The sequence below is a fragment of the Athene noctua genome, chromosome 2 (genome assembly GCF_965140245.1).
Source record: "Athene noctua chromosome 2, bAthNoc1.hap1.1, whole genome shotgun sequence".
Lineage (NCBI taxonomy): Eukaryota > Metazoa > Chordata > Aves > Strigiformes > Strigidae > Athene > Athene noctua.
Window position 1 is genome coordinate 58,351,863 of NC_134038.1, and position 12,903 is coordinate 58,364,765.

Genomic DNA, 12,903 nt, shown 5'->3' on the forward strand with positions numbered 1-12,903 from the left:
GCAGAGATCTGTGGGATAAGGAGTGAGATAATGTTAAGATTAGGAGTGGAATTAGTGTTTGAGCACACTCTGGAAGAGGTTGATAAACTGCATCATCTCGTTTCAGTATCAGGGAGGGCCACACGCCATGATAAAGGTGCCACATGACAGGACTTCACACACCCTTAGCAAGCCCAACACCACCCAGCATGCCAGGCCTACTCTGTCTATATCCTCTGTTGACCCAAGGCTCCCTAAACTATACATATGCTGTCAACCTGATGCACTCCTGACACCTCAGGATTACTGCATATGTACACTTCCGTCCTTGTGTATGTGCACAGCAAACCTGGCGCTCCCGAGATGTACAGCCTTCCTGTACCGTATGTACACAGTGTGTAAGTACTGCGGATGGGGGCAGGGAAGAGGGCCCCAAACAAGGAAAGCATCTGTCTGTCCAGTTCTTACTGTCTCTGTTTCTCCCTTCATTTGCGCTAGGGCCACCATATCCGATATACATGAAAGACTACAAAAGTTAAGTGTCTGGCAACCAACGTCTCCTCTCTTCATAGATGCTTTTTTAAAAACAGTGGATTAAGTCTGTGCAGCAGGTTGGTCCTGCCAAGGAAATCAAAAGCCGAATCAGCCAAACATACCAAGAAGTAGCACAAAAGCCTGTCTGTGTCTTCTCCAAAGAGGAGCTTTGCCAGTGATGATCTTGGCAGAACTATTTAGCACTTACCCTTTTCCCAGTTCTTGGGAATAGGTGTCCAACATGTTATTCAGTATTTTCCAGATTAGGGGAGGGTTCAGCACTGACCTTGTCTACTTCACATTACAGAAACACCTGACACACATCTTACCTATCTCTGCATTTTAATCGCAAAATAGGCTCACCCACATTAGTGATTAATGGTGAAAAATTCAGTCTTAGCGGCAGACAGGCCCTGGACCTGACAACGACACTTTCTGGACAAGGACAAAACATATAATCACATTTCAAGGACAACATCATGTCCATACTGGAGACTATATAGTCAAAAACCTTAAAAATCAAGAGAAGTAGCATACAGCTGATCTCCACCATTTTCCAAGCTTGCAACTTAAGAGAATGCAGGGTAGGCAAGAACAACAGTTGCTCAATTCAACAAGAAAACCTGCTTCAGCACTCACTACAAAGTGTAGAGGAGAAAGCTTCACAGTGAGTCTTGCCAAGAGGGAATTACAATAATCGAGCCTCATGGTCACAAGACCACACACCACTGTTGTGAAACAGTCACTGGGTAAATAAGGGTGTAGCCCGCAACACAGTTTGCCACTGCTGGGGAAAAAAAAAAGCCACACGTAAAACATGGTCATACCCCTGAAAAGGTACAAAGTCAAGAAAAAAGGATCTTATAAATCCGCACTCATTTCAATAATGTGTCAGAACGATGCTGCCATGCTACTACTGTCAATGCAGTAATGACACAGAGTAGGGAATAAAGGCGAGTCACAGAGTTAAGCCTACAGCAAGTAATTTAGGGAAAAGCAACAACAGCAAGAAAAGAGAATTCCAAAGGATGGAGCAGTAAAAGTTACGATGATGCAGAAATGACAGCTGTACTTCAGTTCACTAAGGTGATGTCACAAAAGCGATTTATTTCCAGAATGATAAAAAATTAATAGCAAATGATAAAAGTTAAAATATAAGATGCTGATTTTAAAACATATAAATAGGCAGGTACCCCAGACTGGTAGAGATAAATGTTAACAAAGCAGAACCAAAAAGACGCCATTCAGCAGCCTTAACAGTTGAAACCTGACCAAACATTTTCTTATCCTTTTTGTATACCAGGGATATGTACCAGTGTAACTGAAGGAGTTCAGCAAAGTTTTCCAAACTTATCTTTTCCTGTTTGCAGAAATCAAGTAAAAGAACTTGCAAAATAAATTACCTCTATAAGCCACTGCCCTCAGCTCTGTGTATACAGTGTTCTTGTCTGCCTCTGCACTAAGAAAAACTTCCTCTAATGAACCAACTTTCATTGTCCCACCAATTGACGGCATTTTTGCCAAACCAGAGGAAAAGAGGATGATATATTGCATTCATTTTCTACCGAACACCATGCTATTAGGAGCAGTTCCCACGGGGGCTTAGCAGGGTGGCCACTTCTAGAGAAGGGCAATGGAGAGCGGCCAAGGGAGGAGAGAGCAAAGTACCTGCCCGCAGCAAGGGCACTGACTCAGCAAGGCTGGAAGCGGCAGGGGCTTCAAGGGGAGAGTACTTCAGCCAGCCAGGCCCACCCCATCACAGGGGACCAAAAAGCCATTGCATTCATTTCTCACTCTGACCCCTCCTTTCTCTAAGGGAGGGAGAAAAAAACGAATCCGTTAAATATTTAGCATTATTTCTGATGCAAGGATACAAAAGCATCTCAAACAAAGGTTACTCCCAGTTTCAACCTTCTAAGGGCTTCCCTCTTTACTGTCAACACATCAGAAGTGGTGGGTTTTAGTGGGGTTGTTTCTGCATGGTAATGTGTCCTGATGTGCTATTGGGGACACTTCTGGTCTCAGCTTCCACCTCTACACTCTTCATTTCTCTGACACACTAAGCTTCCAGTCTTTAGGTACAACTTACATTTACGAAGAAGCAATATACAGGCTTCAATCACCTGGTACAAGTTAGCATACAGTTTTCCAACCTCTATTAAACTCTCAGATTATTTATGAGGTAAGCCAGTTATACAAATTTTGTCAAAATCCATGCTTATTAATAACTTTGTCTGTGCTAAGAACTCACTGGGCTCTAAAATTTGTACTGAAGACTACTCCATAGAAAATAGAAGGTTAATACTTTTAAATTATTGCTCATGGTAGCCCAGACAACATTAAAGAACTTGTTGCAATTAAAAAACATAAGCTCTATTTCCAAATCTCACAGCTCAGGTCAGGAACCGCAACCATAATGATCACCAGTGAAATACTGTATCCTGACTCACTCCATACAAAGTACTCTTATAAAAGCACTCCTTTGTTTCAGAAGAGGAGGGTGGCAGAGGAAGAAACTGATAAGAAATAATTAAACTAATACCGCACTAATGAAAAGGTGAATTAATTGAAATAGCCCATGAAGTATCCAAGTGTACACAAAGTAATTCATCAGACATTACACTGGAAGGCTGACTATCCAGTGCACGGATAAAATCACAATGTGATATTAACAGCACATCCAAAGTTGATCATGGATTTTCTGTTGCTTACTGTCAAACATGAAGTACTACTGCATGTCATTTTTGCAAGCAAACCTTCCAGAATGACCAGGAAAATCAGAAAACTATATAGCCAGTATCACACTGGACAATAACAGGGAAAATAAAGTTGATTTTCTCACTGATAAAAACAGTGACACATCATATAAACTGCCCATTACTGTACCTTCATTACATCTTTATAGGAATGAATGGCCTCAACTTCCTCTTTGTCATCATCGTCATCCTCCACGCCTTCATCCAGAGCATCATATCCTTCATCCCTGCTCCCATCTGTTTCTGTGGTATTAGTCATGTGGTCAATAAGCTGCTCCAGGGGAGGACTTAATTCCCGCTCTTCATTGTCCTTCAAACCATAGTCCAGGGCTTTATATATAATAATCCCTAGTGATTCAATAACCTATAAAAGTGAAAAAGAAACATTTATTAATGCCAGTTACATGAGTGGATAGGTCAGCCTAGGAACACCCTTATACCAAACTTTGCAACCGAGAAGGCATTAAACATCAAAGTCAGAGAAAAATGGTCCTCTAATATCTACAGTAGTTCTTCAGTAATGCAGGACAAATCATGCAAGAGCAGGTCATACTACATACCTACCACTTTCTTATTTGAAATTAAAAAAACACCGTAATTTAAAACCAAAGTTAGAATATTTTCCCTTTTTCCTTCTAGTATGACAAACTTCAAAGTAACATTACTCCAGACTTTGTAAGACGATATTACATGCATACGACCTTTACGGGGTGGGGGGGCAGGTGGGAAGAAACTAAAAGAAGGAATAAACTAACATGAGACGCCTCCCTCCTCCCATAAATTAAAGACACTTGGAAACTGTGCCCCTTCAGTTTCTGTATCCTTTCATTGACCTGAGGGTGTCTGGACACAGCTGTGAACATCTCAGTACTAATTCACTAAGCACCGGGACATCAGCCCACAAGAACTCCTTTGCCTGTCGCACAGCCAATGGAGGCACACATGTTCCACTGAAACTACTAACAACTGGACTTCATAGTCATGATGTAGGACCTTGATTTCTCATTGAACTTAAGGCTTCTTTTTTGTGCTCTGTCAAGAGCAAAGCAACAGATGACCTATTACTCAGTGTAAGCCAGAAAAAAATTGTCCTGAACATCCCAAAATGCTAAATGTGCGTTTTTTTTCTTGGCATTATTTTCTTTTATTAGTAATCTGGAAGCTTCTAGCATTTTAAATATGTAAAGAGATGGCATTTCAGACTGAGGAGCTTGGAAATGGGTATTAAGGGAGAGGGGAGGGAAAAAGGGTTTGCAAGAGTAATCCAAGAAGGTAAAGTCACTGCTGGGAGATCCTTGTCTGACAACGGAAGTAGGACTGGAGTTACTGCGTGTAATATCTCATCTTCCTTGTGTGCTGTGATGGCTAGCATGTCACACAAATGACTCCAGTGTAGGAGTAGCTGGCACTAGAGCAACTTTAATAACAGGAGCATTTCTAAACATACCAGACCTTGTCATCAAATTTTCTCTCATCTGGCTTTCAGTACTATCCTGGTCAACACAGTTTTTAATGCAGATTTTTGAAATTCTACTTGGGTAAAAAGGACAACACAAATGGATTCTTAAAATATTAAATTTGACTCCAAGCTTACTTATTTCAGCACAACAAAATATTTTTGGTCTGAGAGCCTGGAGTTAAAATGATATTTCAAATATCAAATCAATATTTGCAAAGAGTTAAAATGATATTTCATCTAAACAGGCAATTTAATGAACTAGCTGTAGTCTGACAGATTTACACTTGCATACTTCATTCGAGATTACTTTGCAGTGCAAATTCACTTTGCAAGACAGTGGCCAATAAACAAACAAACAAACATAAAAACCAATACAGTAAAAACATCCTTTTATATTTTTTCCCAATAATTTTGATAACTCAAATATAAATAGTTTGCCTATGCTATTCTTAAAATGCAGTTAAGAAAAGTGATCAGGCAAATTAATAAAGAAAAAATAGTCTTTATTTATTTAGTTCAAAGAACAGCTTCGGACTTGGGAAATGCTTGTGAGACAGCAAAGTATACCAGGGAAGCATCACTGCATGCTTGCTCACTGCTCATACCCTTCCCCAGACTTCTGCCATGACCCACTTTGGAGACAGGACACTGGATCATATAGATCTTAAAAATAGCTGTAACGGATCAAACTTATATTTGCTGTGTATCTGGCTTGCTTCTTAGGGAAGCTATCTTGTAATAACTGCCTTGTAAAACTTGTATTGTTAACAAAAAAAATGTAAAAATGTGAAAATTTCACAAAATAAAATATATTCTATTGGTAGACATGTATGTTTCCTGTAACTCAGGTTCTGAGTACAATCTCAACATATCTCCTTCAGCAACTAAAAGGGAACAAAGAATACCAAGTTAATTCCAATTTGAAGTAGACCTAAAAGAAAATGAACAACTGAATAATTGCTTTGATATTTTAAACACTTGGGAGTAAACACAATGTGAGTAATTTCTAACTTTAATAAAAAGAACTTGGTGTACATGAGGAAGATTGAAATGTCCAAATTAGATGCAAAGATAATAATGTCGTGCCATGCAGTGCTGGCTGCTGAACACAGCTTCTGGATTTTGCTACACCAACACTTCAAAAAAATAGAAGGGGGGGGCCTATAAAGAAATTGTGCTCCCTCTGCCTCCTTCTGTTTGGGAAGAGGATTAAGGCATTCAAAAGCACCGTGGCTAAAACTGGATGACAGCTGCTGCTTTCTTTGATGTATCAGCAGTGGAGCTTTTGCAGTTCAGTAACATGGTTTGTGCATTTTTACGTACTATGAGCAGATTTCATAATACATGTAAAACTAACACAACACGAAAGCCTGCAACAGCACCAATTCAGACCTATATTTCAGTCTCTCAGCTCCTTATTTAGTTGTAATCAAACCCACATTTATTCAGTGTCTGTCAGTATCACAGATTCTTCTTGCTGAAAGACAAAGCAGCAAACATCTCAGCTGAGAAATTTCACTCTGACTTGCATTAAAACTGAAAACATTCAGCGCTCTATGTAATACCGGCTTACCAAGTATCTTGTAAAACCACAAGTGCCGTAGGAATATCAAACAAAAGTCACAGAATCATCAACACTTGTTCACATGTACAAAACCACCACAGCAACTTCACACAAATAAAACTTCTAGGTCTATATAACTAGAACCATAATATACAAGGTTAGACAGCTCATTGCTGCTTAAACACGAGTGCTGTCCCTTTGCCTGTAATACAAACCAAATACAAACAAAAAAGGAAAAGCTTTTCACAGCCGAATGAATTGAGAAATCTGTGATTTTTTGAGCTGGATAAACAGGGACTATCGCACGCTTCTTTTTTTTTTTTTTTTTTTAATAAAAAAGCATCAATTATTTACAAGGAAGTCACTGGTTCTAAACCACACTGTTTACTAATTTCACACAAAATAAATACTTCTGGCACCTAACAAGTGACAAGCACTGGCACAGTTTTCAATTATATCTGTGAAAGCAGAGGTATAGTAGGAAAAATAAGGGTAAGAAGTGACATATCAAGGCTCTTGTAAACCACAGAGTTGTACACTGATCAACCAAAACAACTGCATGACACTGAAATAAGTGCCAGCACTAACGATAAAAGATGCAGCTCGATTCAGATGGGGGAAAAAAAAAAAAAAATCAAGTTCTGCAACCTGAATTTTAGAATTTACTTGTTCCTGATTGATTTAAATTTTGGAAAAGGACCTGATCTCTGCAAATCAATCAGTGGCTAAATAAGTTAAAAAAACCCCAATAAAGTCTGCATTATTATGCTTTACAACTTCTCACCAAGTTCTTTTGAAAGTCATGGCTTCAGACCAAAAAAAAGTATTTCCTACATTTCCCACAGATTGAACTAGTACTCTGTGTGCTTAAATCATTAGTGAAAGGGGAATTTTGTCTTACCGTAAGTCCATATTCTTTCAGTTTCTACACCAGTCTGGGCTTGTATTATAACAAGTTGTGATACAGTTGCTGGAACACTCTGACTTCAAACATGATGTAAAAGCAATATCCTCATGCTCATTTTACACACACAGTAAAAATAAAACTCAAACCATTCAGACAATTTTCATACACAAACACTTCATGGAACTTTGTATTCCATGTACCTTCCTCCAACACATTGAGGTATGCCTCCTGGAAAGGTGTTCATTAAGGTTTTAGGTCTTTTATATGACACAAATTAAGTTCTTCCAGTGAACACTGCCAACCTCAAAAACTCTTCAAATATACAGCCTTTGTATAGGAACCAAACATGCTTGAGACTTGCAAATCTCATGTGAAATCACTGTACTTCACTTATCTTCTTTTTCCTTTTTTTTTTTAAATTTCAGTGAAGAATCCTTTTCCCCCCTCAACATACATATCTCTGACTCTGAAACACAGATGAGAACTGGCAGAATCCACATGCCATTCCCCCCACTCACTGCACACACAATAGGGCGCTGTCTGAGCTTTCATCCCCTTCCTAGGCTTTGCCTCAAATTTTAAACAAAGCAACAAAGCCTAAGGACAGGCTTGTACTTACAGCAGCAAAGGGGTTTTTTTCCAGCTCAAATGCCTGTCCCTCCCTAGAGTTCTCCCTTCCTCCAAAAGCCACTCAGGTTTTATATCCCTAAACTGGAATTAAAGGTGCCGTAAAGCCCCAGCTCCTAAAGTGAGTCAACTAACTTTGAACCTTCCCACACGGACCTCAGATACAGCAACCAGTCACAACAATATTTGCATTACTACTGCACTGTCTTTTATGAATTCTAATAAATTTTTTATTAAAAATTTATACAACAATTAATATTTTTAAGTGCTCCCATTTCTTACCAGCAGATCTCCAATGCACCTTATGAAGGAGAATCACTCTGCCCTATGGCAAGAATGCTGAGAACCCAGAGCTGGCTTTAGCCATGGACCCCTTAGGGCAGAGCTCCTCTCTGCCACCACCCCTGGTATTAGGCAGCACTTAGTCAATCTGCAAAGGCCAACCTGTCCCAGTGCTAATTCTAAATTAGCCTGCCAGGAGCTCCACGCAGCGTAAACATATCCATAGACACCCCTGAAGTCAAGAGTTATGTATCTTAAATTTTCTATGGCACATCAGGAGAAGACACACAAACACGCACAAGTTTTTGTGACAAAATTCTGTAATACAGTCCAAAGGACAGGTACATTAAAATTTTACGTAAACCCAGACAGACAGAGCAAGCCATTGCTCTGGTTGTCATTTCTATTTGTAACAAAATAATCTGTTGCTTCTTCAGTATCCCATCCCAGAACTAAAAAAGACCATGCTTTTTGGTTATCTACCTCATCCTTAGATGCCCTACATAACTCTCAGGAGTACCTCATGGGAGAGTATGTCTAAATAGGTTGTTACAAGAGATGTACTGTTGTCACTGCATACCTTGGGTATACGAATGTAGTTTTCACCACAGCATTCTCCAGTGAAAACAGGCTAGCATTGCCCAGATTTTAATAGCTGGGGACACTGCTAAATTTAAATATGACCTTCACTAAATTAGAACAACTTGAAACAGACTGTCGAATGAGAACAGAAGTGAGAAAACTTCCAAGTGCTGCCAGGTAAGCAGCAAGGATTTGGAATATTTCCAGTAAATCAGATGAATCACTCATTTCCACAGAATATAGACATAAAATACAGGATGATTTAACTTCTGGGTGATGTTGGTTTGCTACTGAAATAACGAGATGCTGATTTCTGCAATATAATGAGTCTTGCTATTAAAGACAAAGCAGTAATAAAAGTAAAGCAAATAAAAAAAAAAATCAGGGTATGTCAGGTCTAATAGAAAATAAATATTAAAGGAAGTTAAATACACCCTTGTAACAAGATTCAGTCTGGTTTAGATACATTCAGAGTTAAGAAAAATTCTCTACCATATTCAAGGGAGATCTTTTTTCAAAGTATTTTATATCCAAGAGTCTCTGAATGCACTAAGTGGGTAGAGACACCTGCTTACTGAATTCTTTTTACTATTCAGGCATACATTAAAGAGATTCTGTGGAAGAACTCCTGATCAAAGACACAGAACAAGCCTAAAATATACAAAGGGGAACATTGCTTTTTGCTTTTTTGAGTTTTATTTTGTTTCCCCCCAAAGTGAATATGCAAAAATTTAAGCAGTTAAATGCTGTTGGACTCACTTGCCTCTAAATAAAGTAGCAGTAATTTAACTGTAAATTTATTAAGGCTCAAGTGTAATATAACTCTCCAATTTATTCAAAGGTTCTGATAATTATAAACATGGTTTTGGTTGTTTAAGTTTCACTGCAGATATTATCTATGGAGAACTACAATTTACTAGCATAGATGAATGCAGAATTTATTTCACTGTATCAGTCTCAACTTACATTTTATCTGCTGCATCAAAACAAACCCCTCATTTTTCTTCTACTTTTTGTTCATAGATTATAATCCCCAAGATTAAGACAAATCGTTACTCTGTCATTAAGGAATTTATCTGACCTGAAGGAACTTCACCGAAGTGACAGTTCATCCCCAGAGAAAAACAAAATTAAATTCCCCAATTTAACCGTGGAGACTCCAGTAATAGATGAAGCTCCAGTAGAAGAATTAGGTGCAATAACTAAGGAACACACATGGTGAAAGTCATTTGAAAGTTCTTAAACACACTTTTATTCATATCGTGGTTTTAAATACAGGTCATATTACCTTATCCCATTTAAGCAAATGACAGAGATGGCAATTACATTAAGAATTCTAAGGTTGGAATATATTTTCTGAAACACATAGGTAGAGTGAGTATATTGTTACGTTTCCCTACTGTAGGCTTAAAACTATGTGAAAATTGTTTTAAAATATCCTACCTATTTAGGATTTTAGGCACAGTATCTCATCTTATTATCACAGTCTATAAAGACAATTTGCACAAAAACTTCATTCAAAATCTCAGTGGCTTCAAAATTAAGTACATCAAAAGTACACCTGTCCAACCAAATCAATTATTCTGTTGAGCACATGTAACCCTTCAGTATTGCTGACTTTAGTAAATAAATTCAGGTCCAAACAAAGTTTTTGTTGTCTTTTTTTAAAATGATGAAATACAGTTAAACATCTATATATAATTTTATATAGAAATAAAAAGCAATCAGGTGAATTCCCTAAGTGAACAGAAGGAGCAAAGATTTTAGTTGACTACCAACAACATGACCAGACCACAGAAACTCCAATGGGGTCAAATTGTATAAAACACAGAAATTGCTGTTTGCCATATCAGGCTTTTGAATAAAGCTTTATCTAGATTACATGAGAGTATCAGATTAACTATAGTAAAAGATTTTGTAGTGAGTGAGAAAAGTGACCAGCTCAAGGGAAACTGGTATAAAGGATTGTGAAACTAGTTCAGTAGTTCTGATCCTGAGAATTCGTGTGTGACTGCTTTAAATTTGTCTCATATTGCATACTTGCCTACGGTCTGTCAGACAAGCTACAGAAGAAAGATAATAAAATACTTATAGTAGCTTTGATTCAGTTCAATTTATGGTAGTCATGAAGCAATGCAAAATCAATGCCACTTTTATTCAAAATATCTACACAGTTCAACTAATCTACTCAAAAAGTCAGTTTGCATTAACTTCTCAGCCTTCCCACACAGATTTCATTTAAACCACTACAATTGCCTGCTACAGGCTGGGCCCCCATTTAATTAATCCAAAAATTAAAGTGAGTAAACACCTGCTGCAATATAAACCATTTTTTCTCCTGGGAGTCAAGAACTTTCTCACACATATTTTTCCCAAAATTAACAACTACAAAAGCCAAGCAAACAAAATACCCGCACAATGAAAGCTGTTCTTTTAAACACAAATTCTTGATTAGTTAAAGTTTTACATTTGCATGTATGTCTTATGAGCTTTCCAGCAAGGGCTCTCAACAGACTTTACAAAAGTTAGGCTGGTTTCACCATATTTGTCAGACGTATGTGTGTATTTCAAGCAGATGATGAACTTCACAGAGACAGATGAAGCACCTGAACAAGCTCACACAGAGTTCCCAAACTCTTCTAGTTTGACTGTAGCTTTCCTAAAATCCGCCTTCTTCTATTCCTGAAAAAATATGTCCTTCTGACTCCTAACAGGCTTGTCAGTCAAATTGTAATTCCAAGATTTCATGCCTAATCTCAATGATATCAAGAAACCAGCCCAAATGTAACCACACAACAGGTCCTTTTCAAAGTGATGTGCCACAAAAGAAGGCTGACATATGTTGCTCCTTCCTAGTGACTGGAGTATTAATTAACCACACACAAAGCAATACAAATTTAATGCCACTTGTCTTAAAGGTACTGAATGCTGATGGGAAGTCAAAACATCACCAGTAAGAAGATTGCCCTTTTCATCCGTACTCAAGGAGAAACTTCAAAGGTGTCTATGGGATGTTGGCATTTATTACGTAGTCACCCAACACGAACCATGCACAACTACCTCCATTGTCCTGTGGAACAGCACTCAGCCATACCTAGGCAGACATCCATATGTGACTCCTAAAGAACCTAAGGGGAATTTGTACATACAGCCTGTGAACAAAAAGCCAAAATATTCAAGACTCTTACTTAGAGGGGTTTTTGTTAGTCAGATGTGCAAGGAATCTTCAGCTTGACGTTAAGGACATAACTTGATCACAAAATATGTGAATTTTCACATGCACTATCACGATAGTCCAAGAAGTTACTAATGTGCCAGCTATTCATTTAGGTCACGTATGATCTCTAACTATGTCATACAAACATAACACTGCAGGCTGACAAAGCTTCTGCAAAGCTCTTGATTTTATGAATATTCTTTCACATTCTCTTCCCCATAAGGAGCAACATCCAATAAAGGTGTTTGGATCACGGGCATTCAAATGAATACACCTCCAAGACTGAATGCCTAAGTGAACATAAAATATTTTAGTAACGAGCAAAGGGACTTATTGCACAGTTACCTTTGAGCTCTCTCAGTGGCCTCATTGGAAGGACTGGCATTTGCTAGAATAATTAAAGAAGGCACCAGTAGGCACTGTTGACAAGTTATTTAATCATAAAAAGATGTAAGTTTTACATTATTTTTCAGGTCTGAAATTCAGACATAATCATAGCAGGAAGGCTGACTTACTTAAACTAAAGAGCAACAGAATGTGTAGCCAAGCCTCCACAAAAAGCTTACTACCTGCTCTTTGGGCTGCAAAACCCCAGAGAATCCATTTATGAAATGACACTCAAGAGTTTTCTATTTCTGTTTCTTTCTGAACAGTGAAATCTCCCCAGAATAAATCCATATTAAAACATACTTCTATCACAGTTAAAAGTTATTGATACATAAAACATACAGTTTATAACCTCAGGCATAAAGTACCTTAGCACATGATATTCTAGCACCTGCCAGCTCCCAAAGTCGTCAAAGTGCTGAACTGTGACAGTTTATTATCCTTAATGGGACAGCCATATTCCTCCTGAATGACAAATGGCTGAGCATTATTTTATTGCTCTCTGACAATAACGACGATATCCATGATATTCTAGCACAGGGATGCTAACAAAGATTTGCTTACAGTCACAGTACTGAAGTGTTATGTTATTAAAAAAAAAAATAAATC

The 12,903-nt window shown here is 38.1% G+C and overlaps 1 protein-coding gene across 3 annotated transcripts in view; it reads right to left on the reverse strand.

Annotated features, from left to right (window-relative positions):
* The window catches only part of SPIRE1 (spire type actin nucleation factor 1), a 133,123-nt gene that overhangs the window by 71,854 nt on the left and 48,366 nt on the right, over positions 1-12,903 (reverse strand). For all 3 annotated transcript variants that reach the window (XM_074899269.1, XM_074899268.1, XM_074899267.1), the window contains exon 3: positions 3,400-3,633. In XM_074899269.1, coding sequence (XP_074755370.1) covers positions 3,400-3,633 — 234 coding nt within the window. The remainder of the gene's footprint in view (positions 1-3,399; positions 3,634-12,903) is intronic.